We start from the raw sequence: 27858 nt of genomic DNA, 5'->3' as shown, positions 1-27858 counted from the left end.
AAAAAAAAAAAAAAAATTAATCAAGAACTTGCTATGCTTTAAATGGAAATAAAAATAAAGTATTAAAATAATGCTCTTCACGTCTTTAAGAATAACATTTAATTTGTAGGGCCAGACAACCCAAGCCTAACATCACCAAAAAGGCTTACTGAGAGTTTAAGAAAAACATGACTGGGACAGGCAACTTCTGACGCAGGCATCTTGGTCCTAATACTGATTACGCCTTCTTGATCCTGTTCCAGCCCCCACCCATTCCCATCTGGACACGCCTCACCCTACAGCTGACAAGATTATTTCTCACTAGCACATAGAGCTCTGCCAGGGCCTGCCCTCACCTCCGGAGGGTAGGTGCACCACCCACCTCACACACCCATTTTTTTCTCATCTCTGGCTTCCCTCGTCCTTTATGAGCTGCACGACAACCCCCAACCCCCATTCCCATGCCTGCTGGTGAAATGGAAAGAGCTGAGCTGTTGTTAAAGTTGCCTGTGTTTCAATGCCACATCTTCCTCTGCCAGTTAAAGGACTAGTGCAATCCTTTAAACTTAATTTCCCCCATGTGGAAAACTAAAAAATTGGAACCATATTGTCTCTAAGGCTGCTTCTTCATATTCATACCTTCTCTAAGTGAATCTACTTCTCCATGTCAAGATTCCCTGGTCTGTGGTTCTCAAACCTGGTTACTTATCAGAACCACCTGAGGACTGTTTATATGATACAGTATTTCGGGGCAGCATTTCCAAACTATGTCAGGGCAATCATACCCTGCAAGTATGAATAGGTACATTTCAGAACAAGATATTTAGGCAGTGAGTTTGAAGAAACATCTTTAAGTTGAATAACTGTCTTTACTGCGGGACTTCTCAGAGTCATTAATAGGATAATTTGCATGTGACTCTTCAAATTTATTTTGACCCTAGAACTCTTTGTTGGCTTGTCACTATCTGTACTCTCCCAAACACCTGTTGGCATACTGACATCTGGAAGACACTAGTATTCTGCCAAATACTATTTGAGAAAACACAGTCCTAGAGAACACTGAAGTGGCTAAAAGAACAGGTTCCTGGATCCTAAGGTACAGCCTCTTTTCTGCCCTCCCTGGAGGCTGCATCAGTATCGACAAGCTTGAACATCCTGTGAACATCCTTGTTCCCTCCGTGCCCTGCTCAGATCCCATACTGCTAGTTCTAAAATCAGCTTTCCCACAACCCAGGCAGAGGCCAGAGGTTCCTCCTCCAAGCCTGGGGGAATCTGAGCTCATGGATTTGTTTTACTGTTTCAGTTCACTGCGTTTTGCAGTGACACTGAGATACCATCTGATGGAGAATATGCACAGCCATTCTCTCACATTACCATGTGAGTCCCTTAGGCCTTATCAACTAATGGTAAAGTTCCTGCTGCAGTTCTCACTTTAGATATTGATGAACTGGGCCTTTTAGTCTCCGTCAAAAGGGAGATGAGATGAAAGACCAAACATCATTTGAAATTTGAGCTCCAAATTGGGGGGAAAAAAAAGTTGAACTCATTTCTTTGAAAATTTATTGTACCACAGTCCAGATTAACACCCTTGGTACCACCCATTGCTAAGCTTTTACAGTGTAAAATTACTAGATTCAGGCAGTCGTTGGCCAGCATTAACCCACCTCAGTCAGTTGTGAGGTCTCTATTCAACTGATGCTGTCTCTACAGTGGAAAGATTTCTTTAGATCTGCCATTGACTAGCATCTCATCTCTCCTATATGTTTGCCCTATCAAGTTGCCTACTTTCCCTTGGTTTCTTGACTTCAATTAAAAGAATACAAGTTTTGGGAGCCAGAACAGAAGGCTAGAATGTAGGAAAGGTCAAAGCAAGCATCCCCTTCTAGCTGTTATATTAAAGCCCTTGTTGGATGGCTTTTCAGATCTGAATTGGCATTTCTTCTAAACATAACTGTTCTGATGGCTTCTCCTCATGCAGAATTTAAAAGGCCAGCAGGGGCAGCAGTTGAGTTGGCTTTAAGAGAGAAATTCATGAGTCCCCCAGGAGGTACAATGTTTTAAATCAAAGGCTTCAAAAAAAAACCTTTGTCATCTAAATACAAACACATTTATTTGAGCTAATCTCTAAGCATGCAGGATGTCATCATTTGTGAAAAAAAATAATCCTTTACTGTTGACTGACTATGCAGCAGACTCCACAGCAAAACAAAAACAAAAATTCCTGGATAAAATATAATGGAAGTTGCCTTAAATGCATAGCCAAGCTCATGAGAAAATAGGAGACATTTCCAGGGCCCAAATAAAGCAGGATCTGGAAATCAGATGGTCAGCTGACCCTAAAGCAGTGGCTTCCTGCCTGAGATTTTCTTATCTCAATAACTTAAATATTTGGCTTACAGCCTTTCATGAGTCCATAAAAGTTTGGGAGTTGAAACTGAGTCTTCTGCCTAAATCTGCCTAAAGCCTTAGTGAAAAGATGGGCTATGGCTTTGATGTGGGTGCTAAGAATTCATAATCTCTGAGAGGTCTGGAGTTCAAGCTCATACTACTTGAGGTTTTGTAAATTGCAACCTGAGAAAAAGTTTGAAAATGCTTAGGATCTGCAAGAGGAAGTCTGAAACCTCTGGTAGGTTCATCCTTCAACCCAGGCCTCATCAAATTCTCATAGGTAAATGCCTACTACACATGAGCTCACAATCCCAAATTACCAAAATCCCATGAAATATTATTACTTGGGCCGTTTGGATTTTATGATACACATGGAAAACACAAAAGACCAGGAAAAAGATGAGGAAGTCAGTCCCTGTCAGCACTATTTCCTTTGCTCTGTCCAAAGTTAACAATAATTGTTAAATAGCAGATACAATGAAAATTCTCTGTATATCACCATTTCTCCTATAACATGAAGTGTGTTCCTAAAGATATGACTGCATTATGGAATTTTGGTTCATGAAAATAACAGAACTAATGGGGGAAATGTGTTCAAAGCAGAACATTCAAAACTTGCGGTCTTACAAAATAATATATTAGGTTGGCACAAAAGTAATTGTGGTTTTTGCCATTAAAAGGAATGACAAAACTGCAATTACTTTTGCACCAACCTAATACTAAAAAAGAATGCTAAACTCAATAAAAATGCCACCATTTTAAACATCTTAAATTCTTAATAAAAGATACTTCAGTAAAAATGACTCTTTACCTTGGTTTTTGAAAATAAACAGGTGAAGTTTCTTAGTGGATGTGAGTCTGATATAGCACTGTGGCTTTGAGCTACAGAGACAAGACAGAAGGAAGGACATTCTTAGGGCAAAGTGTCACAACACCAGAGGTGGATGGCTATGACTCAGTGTCTTGTTATTCCTTCTTCTCTGGCTTAAAATAGAATTTCAGCTTTTGTTGTGTTGCCATGTTTCTCTTTTCAGTTTAAAAAAAAAAAAAAAAGCCATTTGTGTCATTCTAAATAAGACCGGAAGCCATGAAAGTGCTATTCTTCTGCTTTCGGCATTACTGCCTTTCCTTTGCTCCATCACACATGCCTCTAATCCCCTCTCAAGCAAATTGTGGCTCATATGAGTTCCATTCTCTTTTCTTCAGTTTTTCAGCATGGTCTCTAAGGAAGCTCATTTGTGTTTCTTTATGCCCTTTGCTCTAACAGTATCTCATCCTCTCTTATCCCTTTACAAACATCTCCTGCACAGGCTGAAGGCTTTCCTCCCTTATTCAACCCCTGCATTTTTAGAACCAGGACACACACTCCTATTGACAATGCTACGTAAAAGGTTTCTATGAGGAAAAGTACACACATTCAGGAGCGCCATACATGCTGGACTTGCACAAGGACGCACCTAAGTGAGAAAGCAGATGAGGTATGTGTGGTTTCTGCATATCCCTCGCCAGATCACTACTGGCAGCTGGGCAGCATTTTCACATTCACCTGATGTTACTCAGTGGTGCCAAATACTGTCACCCCACACTTTTAAATGCCCAATGATTCATGTTATGTGAAGCTTATTATGAAGAATAAAAGACTAAAAATATACATTACCTTCTCCTTTACCTTGCGAAAATCATATTTTGAGCTAGCACAGTTTCGCAGTTTAGTGATTTTATTGCCCAATTTACCTACCACATATGAACAGTCACGTTACATGTCTATGTTGGAACAAAACAGACTGTGCATGTAGTTTTCAAATTTTCAGAAAGTCTTCTTAGAAATTAATTTGGGATACAAAACTGGAAAGTGGAGTCTGGAATCACAGGGCAAGTGAATTTACATGGAAGCCTAGGTTAGGGGATACAGATGGTATCTAACAAGGTGGCATAATTAACCGTAAGGCCAACCCATGACTCTGATGAGTTTCCCATGATGCAATGCATCCAAGCGTCACAACCCACTCTTGGCAGTTGGGACTTTCAGCATCTTAACTGCTGAAGAAACATTTATATGGAGGGTTAAGAGACCAGAATTGAATCTTGTAACATCTTTCCTAGATGTTTTCCACATCCAGTTGCCTACTTTCCCTTGGTTTCTTGACTTCAATTAAAAGAATACAAGGTTTGGGAGCCAGAACGGAAGGCTAGAATGTAAAAAAGGTCAGAACATGTGCTTATTTGAGAGGCAAGGAAGTTTAGTATAATCAGAAATATTTCCTTTATCTCTCCCTTTTTAGGAACACACACTCATTTATTCCAGAAACAGTAACCAATTAACAAGCACTGAACTGTGTGTCAGGAGTTAAGTATGCCCATGTCTTCAAGAGCTTAGACTCCAGTGCGGAAGACAGAGGCACAAACACAGATCAGTGAGTTAACTGCCAACAATGCAGACAGAGAGAGCTAAGATCCATGTCCCTAATTCCCAGGGAGCCATCTGGCTGGGATTGTTTCAGGGCTGAATCCAGAAATCCAAGTGATGCCAGCCTGGTATGCAGATAACCAAAAATGCACATCAGCGGAAGCCAAGGAGTGCCTGCATACAGAGCTGAGAATTTCCTCCAGAAATAATCCTATGTCTTCCCCCACACAGGACAGTGGAGGCAATGGAGAGCCCAGAGTTCCTGACAATGGAGCAGGGACACCATAATTTTTAGAATGAAACAGCATCAAAGCTGGTATTTCTAATCAGCTATAAGCCAGTCTCAACAGAGCACTCATGGGAATGTCTGACTTGAAGCTAAACATACCACCTACATATCTAATAGAGGTATGGGGCTTCTAGAAATAAACTAATTCATGGTTCTCAAAGTGTGGTCCATAGACCAGCAGGTACCTTGTCAGAAATGCAAGTGCCCCTCCCCAAACCCATCAATGGGGAATTCAGAGATGTACACCAGAAATCTGTGTTTTAAGAAGCTCTCCAGGTGATTCTGATAAACAAGTTTGAAACCACTGCGCTCATTAAAATTAGAGGATAAGTGCTTCATTTTGTTAATAAAGGAGTTATCTGAAGCTGCTGTCATGGACTTTGTCTAGACAGCAGAGATGCCTAGGAATCTCTGTGTGTCAAGGAATTATCTCCTTTGCAGTGAGAGACCAGGCCTTCAGCACAGAGGACTTGCATTCAGCTGACACAAAAAGGACACTGAGACACAAAATACAATTTAAGAAGAAAGGGGACAGAAAAGAGTCCCTTGTTTTGTCCCACTTCTCATGCCATGAGATGAGTACTTGTCTAATATATAAGCCTGTCTGGACAGCTTACCCTATTAACTAATCCCTGTCACAGTGTGAGGAGACAAGAAAGATAAGGAGAGATGTGAAATTGTAGTGGAGGATTTCTCAACAAGGTGATAGAGACAAAACAAGGGCCATGGGGGAATGGCCAGGCCTGGCGTCCCGTTGCTGCTAGAGCAGCATGTGGGTCTGACTTGCGGCTTCAAATGGAATGTCTAGTGAGCCAGTGCGGCTGTCATCTGGGAGGTGGGAGAGGTGCCCATGTTGAAAACTGGAACCAGTAGCATTCTGTGTTCCATTGCACAAGACTGTAACAGTAGAGTTAGCAAGTGGTGAACACAGTGGCAAGGATCAAAGCCAACACATTAGGAATCAAACTTCAATACTTCTAGAGAAAGAAAAAGCAAAATAAACTCATCAGGTGCTTTGTTTCACCTTAACAATTTATCAAATCAGTTTATAAAACCATTTATAAGAATAAAATGAATTGTTAGAGAGAGCTTTATAGAGACCCAAATGATTGAACTTAATTCATAAAACCAAAATAGTTCCACTTCCCAGGCGTCAAACAGACTCTGAGCATACGTGATCTTTCTACTCTAGTTATGCTATACTGGCTGCATCTCCACATCTTCCATCATTGCCATTTCCAACAGCCAAACTCAGGGATGCTCATAAAAACTGGAACTTGTTTGACTCAATGAGAAGCTGTCAGTAACATTTCAATTTAATCAGATTCTACCTGGTCTTTTCTGACTTTCCTGTATCTACGCAATGATTGTCATCAAATCTGGTCCCACTCATGTTGGCCTGAACAGAGATGGATAAAATCAGAATTAAAGTCACTGATAAGAGAGGATAGGAGATGCATCTCCCAATACACAGTGGTTTCTAGAAATTCTCAGGTAGCAAAGAAATGCCCATAGAATTCAGAAGTTTCATATTCTATCTCATTTTTCCTGTCCCCTTTACCTCACCATCCAACTCTTAATGCAAAAGAGACTCTAGGGCGGCCATCCCAACGAGGCAAATGGTCACACTCTGCCTCTCCAAAATACCCAGTCTAAAGGTGGCAGTAAGTGGGGCAGTGATAGTGGCCTCCAGAGAAGAAATACGAAAAATGTCCTCAGATTTCCTCCCAATGTCACCATTCAGTTCTTCCACGTTATGTTTATAAATATGTTTATTGGAGAATTTTCCTTTAAAATATTTTATTAATGATCCTTCAACCTTCTCCATCTTCTTTGTCCCTCCTAATGAGGAAGGTGCAAAAGAGCCCACCCCTAACCAAGACAACATTCACATGACCTGAGAAAAGGAAAATGGGCCAAACCAACCCTGAGCTTGGAAGCTGATTCTAGCTTGCATTCTAGTTGGAAATCGAGGCTTTCTAGTCATGCTGGTTGGATACAAATAATTATGCATTTTGCCCTTTAATTATTGTTCAAAGTGCTACAAAAATCAAACATGGTGGCAGCTCACAAAGAGGATCTTGTCTTTGCTGTGAGATTCCCAGGGGAGGTGCATTTACTGGAGACCTGCTTGATAAGAAGGTGTTCACCAGGGAACATGCAGGCTGTGGACTGAGCATGGAGAAGGTAGAGAGCATCTGAGCAGAAGAGACTGCACTTGAGAAGCAGCAGAGCATGTAAAAGGAACAGGAAGCTGCCCAGGAGACTGGAGTGCAGAAAGCGAAGGAAAGAGATGCAGTGGGAAGGAAGTAAAGCCACATCACATGGGCCTTGTGGGACATAGGGGCAGTTTGCGTTTTATCCTATAAGCCATGGGAAGCCATTAGCAGGTTTTAAGTACTGAAGCAACCATAGAGATGTCTATTTTTAAGGGTACTCTGTACATAGCAGTGTTGCTGTGGTGCTGCAGGCTACAGAGCAATGCAGGCTTTTGCCTAAGCTGCTCCTCCAGGCAACACAGGCTGTGACCCTGAGAGTAGTGGGGTGGGCTGAGAGAGCTGACATGTCCCTGTGCTCAGAGCCCTCCTTTGGGTGGCCCATGTGCTGGTCTTGGCACAAGGATTTGGCCCATTCACAGACAGCCTATCCAACTTCACTGCTTAGAATTCTCATCCCTGACTCCAAGCTCAGCCTGTCTAGATCACACTTTTAAAAGCTGTCCTGCCATCCTGTGGTGAGCTGCACTCTGTCCCCAGGGACAGGTTGGTGGTACATGGGCTTGAAGCAATGAAAAGACTTCCTGCTCATTCCTCCTGAACATAACCAGATGCCTAGCCAGTGAGGCCAGGCTGAAGGTGTTAATTCCTGTTTACCTGAACAGAATGGCACTTTTCCAAAAGCTCAGTGCCCAACTTACAGTGTGTCGATGTGAAATCTGAATTATAAACCAGTCCCTCTTTATCAATATTTATTAGGTTATGTATTTTAGCATTGTGTTTGGGGTTCCCTTTAAGGTCTGGCACATTGCAGGATGTAGAATAGATATTAATACTTAATATCTTAATACTTAATATTAATACTTAATACATTAAAGTGAACAGCAACTACATTGATGGGTTGGTGTGAGTTGTGGGCCACCTGCATTTCCCAGCGTCATGTGCTGACACATATGTGGCCAAGCATACTGCTACTGACTGCTGACCCCTGGCCACTGTCAGAACACCAGCCTCTGTCTCACTCAGTTCATGAAGTGCTCGCCCCTTCGCATCTCCATCTGGAAGCCACCATGCAAAGGCATTTAGTATATGCAGAGGGGTATGAAAGACATTATCAAGGCCAGAGACACCGACAACAAGAAAGGGAAAGGAGAGTACTGATAACATGCAGCATCTACTGAGCACCTACTCACTACCAAATGCTTAACACACATGATCGCTCATCATGACTCAGTTCCTGCAAGGTTCATACTATTACTTCGTTTAATAGATGAGGACAGCAGAGCTCAGGTGGCTTAAGGGACTCATCAAATTCTGACAGTCAGGAGAAGGCAGGTCTGGGATTCACATGTAACATCTCTGCTGTGCTTAGCTCATAGCACCATGGAGACAAAAGCCCTCTGCTCAGCACAGAACCTCTTCATGCCCAGGGGCCCTGCCACATACATGGCCCTCTCAACATCTGTCTCTTCCCAAACATCCTGTTCCCCCTCTCACTCCCCTCCCTACCCCTGACCCAGGAGAACAGATGCATTCCAGATCTGGGTCCCCAGATCCTCGCCCCTCCCTCCAGTTTCCAGACATTTCCTGCCGTAAAGTAATTTACTGCTTCTGGGATGATGGGAAATCAGTCCTGGCAGTAGCGATCCTCCCCAGAGATTTCCTTAAGGAACTCTGAGCCAGGGTTGAGTGGGTGAGCACAATCATGGCTTCACGTTTTCCAGAGACCTTCACCAGGCATCTCACAGCAGCCAGGAAGTGGAGGCAGATGAAATGAGAGTTTGAGACCCCTGGAGGCCTTCGCTTCTGCCTCTTCAATTAATTGAATTCTGTACTTTCAGAGGACTGGAGTCTTGGGCCACTGGCTAAGGTTAATAGAACATGAGTGGGAAACCTGCCTCCTCGTGCAGAGATGACGTTACAGATAATGGCAGGGAGGGTGGGTAACAGCATGGGGATTGGAACCCTAACGAGATCCCAGGATAATCATCAAACCAGGGGAAGTTACACATAATGGGAGGGTGAGTAACAGCATGGGGACTGGAGCCCTAACGAGGTCCCAGAATAATCATCAACCCAAAGCAGACATGTGCTGAGTAGGGAAAGTTGAAGAGGCACTTGCTGCCAGCTAAGCAGCCTGGCCTACAGCGAAAGGCCGGCTCTCCACCTAGAAGAAGAAAGAATGGGTCCTGTGGGCAGTGCCCAAGCACCTGTCTACAAAGTCAGTGCCTGGAGCTAAGGCATCAAGAGATATGGGGTGAGCTTTGTATTTACCAGAAGTCCTCTAAGTATAAAAGGACTGAGTAGGGGACCCAACATTCTGATAGTAAGTTTGGGGTGAGAAGAGGAAGCCCTCCAAAGGACAGAGTGGAATTATAGTAGATAATTGACAAATGTCATGTAAGAGACTCTAAATCCATTTAATGGCAAGGGCTTTCCTTTTATGACAGAGGGGAACAAGTTGGGGTCAAGGGGGAGGAGGGGCTGCTCACTGGCCCCAGCTGTCCCCACTCTGTCTTCTGTGTGTCATCTTTCTCTCATGGGTTAGATGGTCTCCCAATTACATGCCCATCCAGAGTTTCCACATGTCTTTCTTCAACCCCAGAGATGAGACACTCACAGAGTCCTCTAACATTGTTAGTTAAAGCTTTGTGCCCCTAAGTGTCAGTGCCCTGGATACTCCTTTGCTGCCTCTGTCAGGAATCGGTCTGCCTGAGCAGCACATCCACCCTGCAGAAGCATCCGCTGGGACCAGTGACAGCTGAAGGACTGCCAGCAGCCTGAGTGGGGTCCATGCTTAACGCATTCCTAAAGCACCATCTTAACTTCCATTGCATGACAATTCTTTGTTAAGTGTGTAGACGGTTGGATAGATGGATGAATAATCTGATATGTGAATGACTGAGTGAATAAATGAGTGAATAAATTCGCATGATAGCTATCTGGGGTAGGAAATGAAACTGTTACCTGCGGAACATTTATTTCTCTATACAAAACCACAAAAGACACAATTGAGACTGGAACCCTCAGCCTGAGTCATACACTAACTAACGGAGCTACTCTGTCCAGAGAGACACCTCATGGCACTGACTAAGCCCGCCTTGCTGGAGCCATTGCCGTGGTAATTGTGGCAGCACCACTAGGGTACCTCCTGACAACAGGCCTCTTGGAAGGCAGGTAGCCAGAGATTTTCACTGACCTGTTCTTTGTTTTCTTTTCAGATTATCAAGGAGGTCCCTCCACCCCCTGCCGAGGAGAGTGAAGTAAGTGACCACAGGAGGATGTCAGCGGGTGGGCAGGGTGGCAGAGTGGGATGGAGAGCTGGCTGGGCAGCCAGACACTTAGCCCCCTGCAGAGCAGAGCTAAGTCAGGTCCAGAGGATTTAATATACCTGCCTGTAAAGCAGCAGGGAGGAAAGTCTCTGGCCTTTTGAACAAGAAACTGAACTAAACTTCCAGAAAAGACAATGGTTTTGGAGGTTTTCCTCCCTGCAGAGATAAAATTTGACACACAAATCAATGTTTTTATCCATACAGTTATTTGGAGCTTCAAGGCTTTTCTTCTAAAACAAACCCTAAGATTCTCTTCTCCCTGCAGAGACTTAATGCTTTATGCATGTAGATCAGGCATAATTTGCTACATTCTCCAATCTTTGGTTCTAGGAATAGCCTGAAGCCAAATATTTCATTTTTCTTTAATTTAAAAACAGTACTACCTAAAGATGTGCCAGGCAGTAATAAAAATATGCTGGAGAGGGATATGTTAATATCCTTGCCTTCCTCTCAAATCCTCATCATCTAAAGAAGCAAATTCTTGGACTCTACCACTAAATTGGCCAGTAAGCAGTTCTGATGCAAGGGTGGCCTGGGGTAGAACACAGTGGAGGCATTAAAGGCTAATCATGAGAAAGGCAAGAGTACCTAGCGAGTGGCTTTGCTAATCTGATCACTGTCAGTACAGCTGGAGTCTCTAGATGCAACACCCACCCAGTCAGGAGCCAGGGTTACATATCTAAACACTCAGTGAGACCAAAAGATATATTGATAAGGTTTCAAGTTCTTGTCCTCAATCCCTAAGGTCTGTTGCGTGTAAATCAAGTGCCAGTTCCTCACCCTTCCCCTTCCAATGCCTTGTCAAGTTTCCTACATACAGAAAGAGTAATGATTAAATTTTAAATTCCATATGGCTCTTATATCCTGAACCATATGCATGTAAGCCAAGGGATTTAATAGCTGCAATCAATTAAAGCGCATCTTGTTGGAATGCTAACTTTCTGCCCAGAAATCAAGGGAGGAAATTACATCGCTGTGCAAAGAAGGAGAAAATACCTTCTTTACATACATAAAAATCTTTCCTTAATCCTTCAAGAGAAAGTACCACGGCTAGTTCCACGACTGCAGTTGGCTTTGTTTCTGTTGTGTGCAGCTCTCTCTTAGACTTCCAAAAAACAAAAAAGAAAACAGAGCAAGGAGCTCCCTTATTGGGGCTGCTTTGTTTGCCCAGAGGCAAAGAACATTCCCTCCCTTATTGTGTTTAATTAGAGGGGTTGTGGCTTTTTCTTCTGGCTCTTGCTCTGTTTGCCTTTAGAAGGTGATGTGGCAGCCACAGTGGCCAAAGTGCACGTGGAGAGGTAGGTGTAAGACTGGCAGGGCCTCTGCCTTTCCCCAGGTCCAGCATCTAGCCTAGGGGTTCACACACAGTTCAAGCCCAGAAGGGACTTTTAGGATGAAGGACCCAGCAACACAATTTTGGAGCCAAATAAAAAAGCCCAAACTAGAAAACCATCTAGGAAGAATAGCTAAAAGCAAGGAAGAGAAGTATTTGAGTTTTTTCAGTTTCATTAAAGTTGTAATTTCACCCAAAGAAAGCTTACCTCATTTCCCAAACAGAATAACAACCTCAGAATGCTTGAAATCTAAAGGGTTATGTTAGGCTTACAGGAGTTTTGGGGCCAAAGCTTCGTCACCTGTCCCCTGTCACTCTATCAAAGGGATAACTCACATGAACATGTGCATTTAATTATACTTGGTCGAACCTGGGCTGGACAGATAACTAGTACATTTCATTTGCTGATGAAAAACAAAACATTCCCTTCCTGGAGCCTAGAGTCCCTCCTCTCCTACATTTCCCTTTGAAACCCTCTGACTTAATCAATTAAATATGACGTCAGAAATAAATCAAGAAACTACCCAAACTGGAGACCTAAGCAATTAAAATTTAAACATCTTACTTTTTAGCATCAGACATTTTAGCATGTGCTGATTGCCTTAGCATGTGTGCTGGCCCTGTGAGTTAGGCCGCCTAATCTCCTTCCTAATGTATTTTGGCAGGAAAATAAAATAAAAGAACAAGAAGAAGAAAGAAAGAAATCCCACAGAAACAGATAACCTGACATAGCCCATGCAAAGTATTTTATACAATGCTCTGAAAATCATAGTCTCAATCTAGACAGTCTTTTCCTCTAGCTCCCTATATTCAAATCCCAGTGTCTAACACTCAATAAGTAGCTATATGACGTCAAACACTCTCTGCTGTATATATGAAAACGTTCAATGTTATTTATCCAAATTTTCATCAGTTCTGTAAGCATCATATTCTGAGAGAGGCATGTCTACTATTTAAATAACTAAACTTAGAGAATTAAGGTAACTTTATAAAAGCTCTCAGTGATCTTTTTAATAGAAGATATAAAAATTCATAATAGAAAAAGCATAGCATTCTGACATTCTGTGTAACCAATAATGACATCCTTGTATAAAGAGGGTAAAAAGAGAAATTATTTGAAACGTGAAGAGCTTAACAAAAGCAAGGAAGCTCAGTTTTAACAACTAGGAGGGACATTTCCTAGGCTAAGGATCTTCTCAAGTGGCAGCAGCAAGCATCCCTCCCTAACTCCCTAAGTCTATACTTATTCCAAATAACTGGCAGTTGATGGGAGAGTGCAGTAATGGAGCACTTCATCTGATGGCTTTGTTCTGCATGTAATCACCTTCCATGAAATTTATGACCATATTTGAGTTTTTATCAACTTCATTAGCCTGCAAAAAACAGAGACCAGTTCAGACTAGTCCAAGATTAAAGAACTGAGGTAGACTGTGGCTGGGGAAAGAACTGAGGCAGCTCCAGACACCACCCTCCTCATGGGCTTTCGATCTCACTGCTCGCAGCTCTGCTTCTCCATGGGAATTTACTCCCTTCTGCTTTCTCTTACCAGTCTCCTCTCTGCCCTGGTAACTCTGGTTTGTACAGAGCGCTCTCCCCTGACTCTAGCAGATATTTCCTGTCTTCATTTCACCATCTGCCCCCAGTGCTTATAGCCTGAGTCTCTGAGTTACCATCTTCCAGTTCCCAACAAGGGAATATACTTGATCCAGCTCATCTTTTCATTCCAGACCATAGATCATAAGTCACAGCTTACAGCCAACCAACAGAGTGGTGCTCTTGGCTCACATCTGGCCAAAGAGAAGCTTTCTAGTAAGCCCCACAGACAAGGTGAGAATAGCTCCCCTCAGAAGGAGGAGTGGACCTAGGGCAGGCCCTGTGGCCTCTCTAAAATATTATTGTTTTAGAAACTAAACTTCGGTCTCATTAAATACTATCAAAATAAAAGCTGCACCCAGGAATCCATGCCACATTCTTCTTCCATCTGCCACCTATACAGGCTCCCAAAGATCCTACCATTCCCAGCTTCACACATATTTGAAAGGGAATAGATAGTGGAAGCCCCACAATGAATGGAAAGTAGGTTACAGCTTAGTCCCAAGCAGCTCCATGTCTCAGACACACACAGACCTACACATGAAGTAAATGTGCTGGAAAGAGAAGATGCTTCCTTGCCCGTGTCCTCCCTCACTCTATCAAAGGATAGCTCCAGGAATACCTGCCATTTTCTTCCTTAATCACACTGCCTTGGCCAGACCTGTGCTGGACAGTTGACTAGTACATTTCATTTGCTGATGAAAAACAAAACATTCCTTTCCTGGAGCCTAGAACACCTCCCCTCCTTCATTTCCCTTTGAAATCTTCTGGCTTAATCAACTAACTATTATGTCAGAAATAAATCAAGAAACTACCCAAACTGGAGACCGAGGCAATAATAGTTAACATTGTGCTTTTTAGCATCAAGCAAATCAAGGTCTAAGAATCAGGGACATGAGAGAAGTCAAATAGGATAGGGGTAAAAGGTAAGTAGCCCCAATGGTTTTCGATATTAAAAATCTTATGTATTCAACAACTCTAGAATGAATGCCTCCTATGGGCTGATAGCAAGTGTGAGAGTCCATGCCAGAGTTGCCTTAATAGAGTGTATAAGTGGGCGGGGCACAGTGGCTCACGCTTGTAAGTCCAGCACTTTGGGAAGTCGAGGCAGGCAGATCACTTGAGACCAACCTGGCCAACATGGCGAAACCCCATCTCTACTAAAAATACAAACATTATCCAGGCATGGTGGCACATGCCTGTAGTCCCATCTACTCAGGAGGCTAAGGCAGAAGAATTGCTTGAACCCAGGAAGCAGAGTTTGCAGTGAGCCAAGATAGAGTCACAGCATTCCAGCCTGGTGACAGAGCGAGACTCCATCTCAAAACAAATAAAAAAAAATTAGCCAGGCATGGTGGCACATGCCTATAATCCCAGCTGATTGGGAGGCTAAGGCAGAAGAATTGCTTGAACCTGGGAGATGGACGTTGCAGTGAGCCAAGATTACACCACTGCACTCCAACCTGGGCGACAGAGTGAGACTCCATCTCAAAACAAGGGTGTATAATTGGAGGTTTATAAAGTTAGTGACCTAATCAGTCCTAATTGGGAAGAAAGGTAGAAATTCCTGGTGGATATTGCATGTGAGTGTATGAAAATTAATAATAGCGGTTAATTACTAAAGATGATATTTATTGAGCATTTACGACTATCCAGGCAATGATGTGAAGCACTTTTTCTGGTATATTTCATTTCATCATTCAGCAACCCTGAAACAAAAGTGTGCTATTATGACTCCCCATCTTATAGATGTAAAATTGAATTTTAATTGGATTAAAATACTAGTTGCCCCAAGATTTCAGTTATTAAGTGATGGGACTGGAATTCAAACTTGTACTTGAAAAAGAAGCATAGAGCAGTCTTTCCTCACCTGGCCCTGAAGATGATGTAGCTCCTGCATCCAAGAGCAAGGCCTCCACTCCTTGATAGGAGCATCGGGTGCTCTTTCCTTGAGTGGTAGTGTCACCCCCTCTGACTCAAGTGTCACTCAGACAGAGTACACACACCCTTTTAAGACTGATGTAAAGATGGCTACTTATTTTCTGTGCTCTGTCCATGCCCTTAGTGTGCAGCTATTCTCTTTAGCTCTCTTATCTCCATGTTTCCTGCCTGTCTTCTCTTTCATGTTCCCACATCACCATGTTTCATCATGAAGCTTTAGAATGCATCTGGGAGCTTGATATGGTGGGTCACTCCTGTAATCCCAGCACCTTGAGAGGCTGAAACATGATTGCTTAGGGCCAGGAGTTTGAGACCAGCCTGAGAAACACAGAGAGACCCTCCATCCCTGCAAAAATAAAAATTAGCTTGACATGGTGGCTCTCACTCATGTGGTCCCAGCTACTCGGGAGGCTGAGGCTGGAGGGTCACTTAAGACCAGAAGCTGGAAACTGCAATAAGCCATGTTCATGCCACTGCACTCTAGCCTGGGCAACAGAGCAAGACCCCAACTCTTCCAAAAAAAGAAGAATGTGTCTTGTTTTAATCATGGGTTAGCATACATGCACTGGTGAGTGGGTGAGAGTGAGAGAGGATGTGAATACGTGGACATCTGTAGGTTGGTGTTTTGTACCTGAAGGGAGAGGAGTAGGCACTGATGCCTTCAATAGGCACTGATGCCCATCCAGTGAACAGTAGGCACCTGGATTCGAAGGATGAAATTATTTTCAGATTTTTTATTATGCTCATTGATCCTAACAAAGAAATTTCTCTATAGGAAGAAAATTTTAGATAGGAAAACTGAACTATGGAAAATTATACAGGGCCAGATAAGTTGAACTCCTAATACCAACAGGCCTGGCATCCTTCCACACACATCTACACAGACACCCAGAGTAGCTGTCAGGCATCTTCTTGCCAGTGATTATTAAATACACATCCTCTCTCTCTCTCTCTCTCTCTCTCACACACACACACACACACAAACACATTCACACACACATACACTCCAAACAGAAGTCCTAGAAAAGGCCCAAAATTAAGTATTCTATTTTTTAAAAAAAAAAAAAAAAAAAAGGAACATTGCTGCTAGGAAAATAAACACCTTATTCTTTGTGGAAGAATACGGGACAATCCTTGTTTTGTCTTTAGTCACTTTGTTTATGTAAACAGATAAATGGTGCCGTGACATGTCAAATGCAGCTCAGAACAGTGAAATCTTAAGTCCTTTGGAATTTTTTCTATTTACAAACAGAAGTATTGCTGGATTTTTCTGACTTGCCAGTTCACTCCTAGTTTGCCTCCAAGACTGATATTGTGGGCATCTCCCTGACTTACCCCGAAGACCAGATGAGACAGTCCCGCCAGTTCTACTCTAAGTTCTGCCCTTCAGAGCCTCCCAGACCTCGGAGCTTCTGTAGCCTTAGTCCTTTCATTTACGGCATCATCCTCACAAAACTTACTCCTCTATAAATGTAAATAATACTGTTGACAGCTGAGTTCTCTTTTTCTCAAAATATAACACTGTGCTGGCAGGTGATGGGGACTCAATGATAGTTGCTTGAATTAGTGAAGGAATTGACAAATAAAAGGCCCTTGTTGAGCTTGTAAGTTTAAGATGTGCTCCAGTTCAGTGACATTTAAAATTAATTTAAAAGCTGATTTAAAGCTACTGCCTTGGGCTTCTTTTTCAGTTATGTGCTCCTTTTCATTGATCATTCCTGTTGAAACCTGCAGTGAATTGGGAGCTGTGAGCCGTCTTTGGGTCAAACTGGCCACGTGGCTTTTCCAGTAAATGGATACCAGAAAAGCAGGAATGTTAAAGAACTTGTCAAATGAGTCTGAGAGGGCCACCCTACGCACAACTCCAGGGGGCGCTATTCACGTCAAGTCTATGGAGTTGTTCTGTGAACCATCTACATGCAGGAGTGAGGCAGCCCCAGAATCTGAAAATTCATCCCTTCTACCCTCTGCTTTGCTTAATAACTAACAGTTAAACATTTGTTGAGTGAGTGGAAGGTAATACAAGGAGTTGTGGAAACATGAGGAGGGAGCATTGCATTCTCTGGGGAATCTGGGAGTTCTTCGCAGAATAGGTTACCCTTAAACAACATTAAGGGATGGGTAGAAGAAATGGGAAAAGGGCTTTCCAGGCCTGTGGAGGCCTGTATGTTGAAGCATGGAGCTGCACAAAAGCCTGGCACGACTGGGAAAGATGGGAAAAGTTCAGGATCTGAGGACAGCACAGGGCTAGTCCAATTACAGGCCAAGTGAATTCACAGACTTCATCCTCTACAGCTGTTTCTTCCTCAAGCAGGACTGTGCCTGCAGGCACACCCAGGTCTGCCTGAGGACACGCAGGTCAGAAGGGGCCTCCACCATCTGAGGAATGTGCTGCCATTTGTGTTACCCAAACTCCAGCCAGCTGGACGTCTGGAGCCACCACATCCTTTCAGATTTAAACACAACTTCCCTTGATGGGAAACCAGCCTCCCTCCCCCAATCCCTGCGGTTTCTCCCAGGCACCACTGACTCCTGCTCCTCGCTTCTTCCATGTTATCTCATCTTCTTGGTTTGCTAGACAGATCTAGCAGCACTGGCACAAATCCAACTGCGCAGCAAATTTTACTGAAGGTTTAAAAGAGTGCAGCCGACAACCCCTGGTGGAATAGTAAAGGGCCTCTTCTTTACTACCTGCCACTCCCACCACTCAGGGCCTTGTAGCAGTCTGCTGGTCTCCTGGCCCCACTCTGTTCTGCTCATCTTCTCATTGCCCACAAGCCCCTGATCCCCTGGTTTCTCATCCAAAGCAACTGGGATCATCCAGTCTCCTCCTCCAGTCACCATAGAGGACAGCAAGGTTTTTGTTTGGTTTTGTGTACTAGGAGAAAGCCAGCTTACACTGAGGATTTCTGTATTGGTGGTTTTCTCCCTCCCTGCTACCATCCTTGAAGGGCAGTGTAGGAGCCTTTATGATTTAATGAGATGTAAAAATCCACCCTTCGGGGCTGCCGAATTTCTTGGTGGCCTTGCTGAGAGGCTGGGATTCTACTCCATCCATTTTTGGCCAAATGAAAAGACACATCAAAGATTTCCTTCTCTTCCTGGGGATTGCAAAACCCTCCTGTCTCCAGAATGTGTAAACAGATCCATGCTAACTGCAGGGGAAACTCTGACTCTCCTATCCGTCTGCCCCTGGGCCTTTGTGCTGCCTGGTGCTGTTGTCTGAGCTTGGCAGGCCAGCTCCGGTCAGGGGATTAAGCGACGGGCTCGGTGGCGCAGCAGCTTATGGAGATTGCCCAAGCCCTAAGCATTTCCTGTTTCAAGAAGGCCCAGTCCTGCCCATGTGCAAGGGGGTGGCGATGTCTCCATCCCCAGCCCAGGGACAAGAGGGAGGAGCCAGAGACTAGAGGGAGGGGCCAGGGACTAGAGGGTGGGATCAGGGAGTAGAGGGAGGACGAGGACTAGAGGGGGGTTGCCCGGGTGTGCAAGGGAGCCTGGAAAGCGGCGGAAACCGGCTTCATGCCTCTTACTATATCCTCAGTACTCGGGGTTGCTAATTACAGAAAGCCAATTGTAAAGTCTAAGTTCTTTTCGTAAAATATAGGGGGAGAAAACTCCCTGGGCAAGGCCTCAGAAAACCACACCAGAACTCCACCTTCAGGAGTCACTTCATTTCTCTAGACCTGACTCCTCTTCTGCGCAGTGAAAAGGCTTAAATAGATGAGCTCCTAAAAAATTAGGAGGCCAATGAACCTAGTTCAGTCCCGTATGGAATAAAGCGGCTTAATTCTTGGAGTTTCTTAACGTTTGTAGTGCTGCTGTGTTCAGTTTTAGGGGATAGAATTTCTGTTACCTCCTTTGGAAAACTGCCCAGACCAGGAATGCCCAGGCTTTCAGAGCCATATTTTGTGTATCTGTGTTCACAGACACACAGAAACATACATCCACCTTCAGTGTAAAGTTTAATCACATGTAGGATATATAAGATTCCTGCTTTCATGTCCTAAGGTGAAAGAAACCTCTGAAATTATAAGGTAAAGTAATATGAACTATAATATTTTATTGTGTTGGGAACTTTATTTTGTCATATTTTGCAGTTGTAAATTATCAAAATTAAGGCCAGGTGTGGTGGCTCATGCCTGTATTCCCAGCACATTGAGAGGCTGAGGTGGGAGAATCACTTGAGCCCAGGAGTTTGTGAGCAGCCTGGGCAACGTGGTAAAACCCCATCTCTACAAAAAATAGAAAAATTAGCTGGGCAGCTGGTATGCGTCTGTAGTCCCAGCTACTCAGGGAGGCTGAGGTGAGAGAATTGCTTGAGCTGGGGTGGTTCAGGCTGCACTCCAGCCTGGGTGAGAGAGAGAGATTCTTTCTCAAAAAAAAAAAAAAAATCATCAAAATTCGCAGGTACAAGGAGTGAGAAGTCAAAAATGAGCATGTATTTGTTGCCATCAAATGACTGCAAGCAAACCACAAAAGAACAAAATCCAGACTGAGAAAAAATCAAATGAGAATGAGGTTGCGTGAGTTCAGATCCAGCTCTGCCACATGCAAGCTGCTGACCTAAGTCATTTAACCTCTCTATTCTCATTCTCTAAAACAGGAATAATAACATCACATACCTTCCTGGCTGGTTGCAAGATTAAAGGATTAACAATACATGTAAAGCACTTAGAAGAGTGACTGGCACATAGCATGGGAAAGGCTGCATAAATTCAATGGTGTATTATCATGAATGCAATATGTGTTTATTGAGCACCTACTTTGCACTTAGAATACAAGGGTCAGCAGAATCTGAGAGAGAGCAACCAAGTGAGAGTGAGAGAGAGAGAGAGAGAGAGAGACCCAAGCATCAGTTGTCAGAATGTCGTACGTCCTAGTCTGCTATGATCTCTCTGTCCTTTAAGTTGTATTCAATTTTTTAAAAATCATTTTAATGAAGCCTACCCATCCCAAGCACACCATGTAACTCAGGGAGTCTTAATGTCCCAACATGTTCCTGCTTTGTCTTGTCGCCTTTTGTCCTGACCTCCCCTGTCTTTGCTTCTTTGTACCTTGCCTCCTGCACAGGGTCCCCCTTCCCACACAGTGGTGCCCTGCATAGGACTTCACCCAAATGCCACCAGAACAAGGCTGTGAGAAGCAGACTTTGGCATTGTGAGCAATTTCTCTCTCTTTGACTCATTCCTCTGCCAAATCAACCCCTTTTCCAGCTTCCTTTCTCTACCCAGGGGAAAAATCATGCCACTTCCTTATAATCCATCCATGGTTGAAAATGGTGATATTTTTCTCCCTACAACAAGAATAATTACAGTGCCAAGCTGAAGAGTAGTCGCTACATCTCCTCCCTTTTTCTATCCATAAAGTTACAGGTTCCTCTTGTCTTCTTTCTTCATCTTAAAAAATATAAACACTAACTTCTTGTCACTGAGCTAAGTTGCAGACACTGAGTTAACTGCTTTACTGAGTTGCCTCATTTAACTTATTTGTAAATTCAACAGACAATTCTTGGGCACTCCCCACATACTAAGTAGTGCTATTCTAAAAACTGGGAATACAATCGTAAGCATGACAAATAAACAAAAGCCTCTGTGGAACATGTGTTCTAGTGTGGAGAGACACATATTAAGTAAATAACAAGCCATGATGAGATCCTTAACTAAAAATAAAACAGATTGATGGGATGGAGAGACTGCAGCTACTTTAGAAGAAATTCTCCAGGGGAGGCTTCTCTGAGGAGCAATATGAAAATCTATCTATCAGAAGATGGTGTGGGGAAGGTACATTTCTGGACAAGGGGACACTGTGCGCCCCAAGACAGGAATTTTCTCAGAGTATCTGAGGAACAGAGAGAGGGCAGGCAGACTGGAGCTCAGGAGGAGGGGCCGTAACAAGAAAGAAGTCTAGAAAGGTGAGCCAAGGCCAGAACGCACAAGGCAGAGCTGGTGTTTGTGCTTGCTCTGCCGCTTTATGAAGAACAGATCGTAGGCGAGTCTGAGGGCAACAGGAGGCCAGTTGGGAAGCTGCCACAGTGTCCAGAAGCAAGTGCATGGGGGCGTGGGCACAGCGTGGTAGTGGTGGGGATGGAGAAGTCAACAGATTTTAGATCTTTAAGTAGTAGCAACAGAACTAGCTGGCAAGTTGAGTAGGGGATGAGTAGGGGAAAGGCAGTAAGGAAGAGAGAGTGACTTCTAGACAGTGGGGAAGACTACAGGAGGAGCACATTTAGGGTGGGGAAGTCAGGACTGTCTGCCGTGGTATTATTGAGATGGTTTTTAGCCCCCAAATAATGTGAATATCAAGTGAGCAGTTGGAGCTCAGAGGCATCAGGGCTGAAGATGTAAATTCGCAAGTCATCAGCACATACAGGTGGGGTTGGATGCAATTCCCACAAAGGAGCAGAGCTGCAGAAGAGAACAAGAGAAGAGGACTGTACCACAAACTTATCAGGTAGCTCTGCTCACATCCCCACTCTACACATCAGGAAAACAAGCTTAGGTGGTTTCAATGACTGGCCCAAGGTCTCAGGAAACAGTAGCACTGGGATTGCATCCAGGCAGTCTGACTCTACAAGCTCTATTCCTAATCACTTGGCCATAGTAGGCAGGTCCACACAGCAGTGCTGTTTTGCTTCCTTCATGTGCCACAATTTCTCTGCAGGAAGAAGATGATGATGGTCTGCCTAAGAAAAAGTGGCCAACGGTAGATGCCTCTTATTATGGTGGGAGAGGTGTTGGAGGCATTAAAAGGATGGAGGTAAGAGGACAGCTTAATGTACACTTACCTATGTACCAACTACTCCCATCCAAGTACCAACTGGCATGACCCTACTTAGCCTCTAGAGATCAGGCGTGCTGAGGGCGGTATGGCCATAGACGATGCTGACCACTCAATGTCAGAAACCCAAAGCAAATTGCTAAAAACCTGCTTGAGGTCTGGTGGGGATATGGATTTGAAGGCAGAAAGATGGAGAGATGGGAGGGACAGGCTTTTAACTGCACTCCCATGCCTTACCCACCATGAGTCAGAGCAGGTTGCACACTGGCTCAAACCTCCTTGTGGTTTCTTTTCTCACTGGAATAAAATGCAAAGTTCTTACCTGGACCTGCAAGGTCTTTGCATGTGCTGTGCCCGCTGCCTGGACAATCCCTCCCTAAATATCCATCCATGTGGTTCACGTTCTCTGTTCCTTCAGTCCTCCCCTTTTCTCTTTTCCCACAGTTTCCCTCTTCCCTGGCCCTCAAAACCCAAAGGAAACCAGCGTTGGGTAGCACTCACATTGCAAGTCATTCACGTATTTGTCATTCCCATTCTCGAGGGGCAGCATATTTTGTCATTTTGTTTCGTTGTATTTTATTTATTTTAGGTTCATTGTATTTTATTTATTTTAGGTTCGTTGGGGAGAAAAGGGCTCCACAGAAGAAGGTGCTAAATTAGAAAAGGCAAAGAATGCAAGAGTCAAGATGCCGGAGCAGGAATATGAATTCCCTGAGCCTCGAAATCTCAACAACAATATGCGTCGGCCTTCTTCCCCCCGGAAGTGGTACTCTCCAATCAAGGTATATCTCTCTCTACTCAAAGATCTGTCGTCAGTCCTGATAAAACACTTACATAGTAAAGAATCAAAATCTTTCCACATGATAAAATCCCAACCCCAAATCCAGCTTATCACAGTGGAACAATTATCTAAAATTATGGACTTGAAAATACAAGTAATTACTTTATCGATTTCCACTTAATCTGGGTTGAAAACTAGGCTTTTTAAAAATCACCATGGTGCCCACTTCGGCAACATATATACTAAAATTGAAACAATATAAAGATTAGCATGACCCCTGGGCAAGGATGACATGCAAATTCATGAAGTGTTCCATATTTTTTTAAAAAATTGGGCCAGGCACGGTGGCTCGTGCCTTTAATCCCAGCACTTTGGGAGGCTGAGGCAGGTGGATCACGAGGTCAGGCGTTCTGGACCAGCCTAACCAACATGGTGAAACCCGGTCTCTACTAAAAATACAAAAATTAGCCAGGTGTGGTGGCACGCATCTGTAATCCCAGCTATTCAGGAGGCTGAGGCAGGAGAATCACTTGAACCCAGGAGGTGGAGGTTACAGTGAGCTGAGATGACACCACTGCACTCCAGCCTGGGTGATAGACCACAAAGAAAAAAATAATCACCATGGCAAAGTAGTAGAATAAGCATGGACTATGAGTCAAGTAATTTGGGTAGTAACTGCAAAGAGTGACCATAAATTTCCATAGCATCTCATAACTTCATTTAGTAGACAATCTACTATCTAAGAAAAATAGCAGCATTCTCCTTGATGCTAATCTCTGCTCCTTTGGCCATAACATAAGCCCATTCCCTTTTATTTGTTCCTCCTGCCAGTGTGTCAGGGCTCACCAGCAAATCTCATTGGCCATGGATCTAGGACTCACTCTTCCTGGTTGTGAGCAAATCTTTTTTCTCCACCATCTCTCTTTCCTTCACACCTCCAGAGCTTAAAATCTTCTTTGGTTTATTGGGAAGTGTAAGCCATAGGAGGCAGTTAATGCTTCCTAAAGGCCTCTTTTTTGTTTGTTTTTTGAGACAGGTTCTCACTCTGTCACCCAGGCTGGAAGGGGGTGTTGTGATCTCTGCTCACTGCAGCCTCGACCTCACAGGCTCAAGTCATCCTCCTGGCCTCAGCCCCCCAAGTAGCTAGGACTACAGGCATGCACCACCACACCCAGCTAATTTTTGGGTTTTTTTGTTTTTTTGAGAGACAGGGTTTCGTCATGTTGCTCAGGCTTGTCTTGCACTCCTGAGCTAAAGCAATCTACCTACCTCGGCCTCCCAAAATGCTAGGATTACAGGCCTGAGCCACTGTGCCCAGCATGAAGGCCTCTTTTCTATTCTTCTTGGTGCAAATGGTTTTGAATTGACGTGATTCAGTTAACATCTTCACTCTTTAGCCTTGCCCGTAAATATCTGCATTATGCCACTTGTCAGAGAGCACTGGAAAATTACAGCTGAAAAGACTCTAGACATAATCTGTCCCCACTCTCTGATCTCCTACTGAGATAGGCAAAGTCCTTATCCTGCTGAGGTCTGGAACCCAAGGCCCCCAACTTAGGGCTACAGACTCCAGTTTCATGCTGCAAGCAAAACTGAGCCAATTCTAAGGCCTCAAGTGAAAGACTCAATAGAGCCAGCTCCCATCACCATCCAAACACACACACACACACACACACACACACACACACACGCACGCACGCACACAGCCTTACCCATCTTCAATGGCAACAAAGATTATTTTCATCATTTACTGAGTTAATTTGCTAATTTTGGAGCAGCCCTTCTCCTCCAAAATCGAAAGAAGTAGCATTTCAGGCAGTGTAGCGAAACGTTACTGGTTTCCTCAGCTGAGCTAGCTCAGGCTCACCTGAATTGCCACGCATTTCTATTTTGGTTTGCCGTGTTCAAAGCAGTGAGATTCTTTTTTTAGGATAAGCCTGCCCCCTGGGGTAATGGCTTGAACTCAGGAAAGATGTGGGCAAAATGCAGCTCGCTTGACTAACAGCTGTTTGCTTCTAATTATTTTCTAATGAAGAACATGCAGTGGCGTGCATGCGTGTGCAGACAGGAAGGAGCCAAGTGGATTCTCAGCCATGAAGAAGAAAGGGGATTTTCTGTTATGCCGTTCTCAGGAATCTGTACCTTGTGACTACACCACATCTTTGGTTACAGCCAGGTTTTTGTTTCTGTAATCTTGGACATTGAGAGAACATTAATTCTGTTTGAACACTCTCTATTAAGGGGTGGTTTGGGACTGAATTTGATGAGATAAATAACTACATGGGCTAATACATTAAGCACTCCCAACACCCACTTGGAAATAGCATCAATTCAGTGACTATTTGTTGTGCAGCTACTGTGTGCCAGGCACTGTAGGATGTTGAATATACAGAGGATTTCAAACCTGGGTGAGTGTCAGAACCACCTGGGAGTTCTTTAAAAAATACAGATTCCCAGGTCAACTCAGAATCTCACAAAAGGTTCCAAAAGCACACTGACCCTCACCACTCGCCCACTTTTTCCCATCAAGTGAAACTCCTTTTGTTCACATTGCCTCCCTTTTCTAATTTCACTTCCAGACTCGCTGAGCAATATGCCTCTATTGCTCCAATTATCACTTTATCTGCAGTCCTGGCTCTTGAGCTTCCTCTTAGTCTCTGTATTAAAGCACTGGCTCTCAAAGTGGTCCCTGGACCAGCAGCATCAGCATCACCCAAGAACTTGTTAGAAATGTGCATTCTTGGGCCCTATCCAAGATCTACTAAATCAAAAACTCTGGAAGTGGGGCCTAGCCATCTGGGTATTAACAAGCTCAGTTAAGAAGTTGTCACCTGCCAGGCACGGTGGCTTATGACCGTAATCCCAGCACTTTGGGAGTCAGAGGCAGGCAGATCATGAAGTAAGGAGTTCGAGATCAGCCTGGTCAACATGGTGAAACACTGTCTCTACTAAAAATACAAAAATTAGCTGGGCGTGGTGGCAGGTGCCTGTAATCTCAGCTGCATGGGAGGCCGAGGCAGGAGAATCGTTTGAACCCAGGAGGCTGAGGTTACAATGAGCCAAGATCACGCCATTGCCTGAGTGACAGGGCAAGACTCTGTCGCAAAAAAAAAAAAGTTGTCACCAAAGGTTCCAGCCAGCACTCCATAGGAAGTTCTTGGAGGGCAGGAACTGTGGTGCCTGGATTGTTAAAATAGGCAAAGAGAGCATGATTGCACTGCAGCGATTTTTCATGCATCTCAGCAAGGAGAGCCACATTAAAGTTCACACTGGGTCCATTGTTACCACAAGCACAACTGCTGAATTAATGTTAAGTGGTTGGGGATCTGAGTGTCTTGGAGTCAGCTAAAAGGCCAGATGGAAATGACCTAGGATGCCGGTGGACTCGCAGAGCTCCTCAACAGGACTCCCTTGTTGGGACACGCAGAGCATGACTCCTCCCTTTGCCTGGTGGAACAGCTAATGCTAATGCTTACTCAGCTCCTTCTACTGTAGAGGAAATGCACACATAGCCGTTGGTGTGATTACTCATGTTTATGAGCCTTCTCTCCACCAGATTTGAACCCCTGCAGGCACCAGGTACGCTTCGAATCCCCAGTAAACAGTGCTGTACCTGGCTCATCTCTTATTAAAGAGCTGAGGCATGAGCCGTAATTATGCAACCACTCCCCAGAGCATCCAGCCAGTCAAAACACACAGACCATTTTGGTATACTCTGTCCAGGAACGTGACATTCTTCATGCCATCTCTCTGAGGAGAGAAGAGAAAAAGAGGTTGTTTTAGGTGCAACAAGGAGGCTGGAAGCATAGAAAGAAATTCAAAAGTAATCATGTGTGCTCTTTGTCCAGAAATAAGGCAGGCTTGCTTCTGGAATCTCAGGTTTCATACTATTTTACCAAGATGTATAATCCACAATGAGTCCCGTGCTAGCCAGAATGCCTAAGGACATTTGCTCGGCCTTGGACAAAATATTTGGCCTTATGTGGTACCATAAACTGTGCTTCCCTTTCCTCAACTCTCTCCCTGAACTCGCCATGGTCCTGATAGGAGGCAGAAAGCACACTGAAAAGAACTGAACTGACAGAGGTGTAGGCAATGCTAAGGGAACCCACACGGATGGTGAGGCACCAGGAGCTGGCAACAGCAAGAGCTATTATACCTAAAGAGCACGTGGGGAAATGGTGTTACTGGGTTCTGGGAACAGCCGCACCCTGCAAAGAGACTACTCAACAGGAACTGTTTCTTTAGTTGACAATCTAAATCCACCCCACCACCTGTTTTTATATGACCTGCAAACAAAGAATGGTTTTTACACTTTTTAATGGTTATGTAAGTATCTATATAATGTTGCCCCTTGGCCTCAAAATCCAAAAATCTTGACCCTCTGACTCTTTACAGACCAAGACCAAAGGGCGGCTAGGTGATACAGAGGCAGGCTTCCAAGGCATGGAGAAGGCAGGCAAAGAATGAATGGGGGCAGGTAGAGAATGAATGGGGGCTTGCAGATCAGGGAGAGTGACCCATCCACTCACTGCCTGCCTTCTATCTCCACTATAAGCAAGGAGAACAGCTCCACCTCACACCACCTCTCAGCAGGTATTGGAAAGACTCCTGGCTCCCCAGTGAAAGGAGCCAGAATCATATACTTATTGAATTGCATTGCATTAGACTCATTGGTTCCCATGAAATGGAGTTTTTGAGAAGCAGGTGAACACATCTGCCAAGCAAACCCAGAGAGAACACATGGAGAGAGGAAGTCCACAGTGGGCTCTTCTCCACCCACCATCTCCCCATCTAATTTAAGGCACTGACCACACCGACC

The 27858-nt window shown here is 44.1% G+C and overlaps 1 protein-coding gene and 1 non-coding gene across 3 annotated transcripts in view; both read left to right on the top strand.

Annotated features, from left to right (window-relative positions):
• The window catches only part of ANTXR1 (ANTXR cell adhesion molecule 1), a 270413-nt gene that overhangs the window by 180898 nt on the left and 61657 nt on the right, over positions 1-27858 (top strand). For both annotated transcript variants that reach the window (XM_017522085.2, XM_017522087.2), the window contains exons 14-16: positions 10501-10542; positions 22139-22234; positions 22870-23037. In XM_017522085.2, the coding sequence (XP_017377574.1) occupies positions 10501-10542; positions 22139-22234; positions 22870-23037 (306 nt within the window). The remainder of the gene's footprint in view (positions 1-10500; positions 10543-22138; positions 22235-22869; positions 23038-27858) is intronic.
• LOC119470148 lies at positions 23255-23358 on the top strand. Its single transcript, XR_005199025.1, has one exon. It is a non-coding gene; the product is annotated as a U6 spliceosomal RNA (small nuclear RNA).

The sequence above is a fragment of the Cebus imitator genome, unplaced genomic scaffold (genome assembly GCF_001604975.1).
Source record: "Cebus imitator isolate Cc_AM_T3 unplaced genomic scaffold, Cebus_imitator-1.0 Scaffold23, whole genome shotgun sequence".
NCBI lineage: Eukaryota > Metazoa > Chordata > Mammalia > Primates > Cebidae > Cebus > Cebus imitator.
The sequence above is the reverse complement of the archived record's forward strand: the minus strand, read 5'-3'. Positions and strand labels throughout refer to the sequence as shown.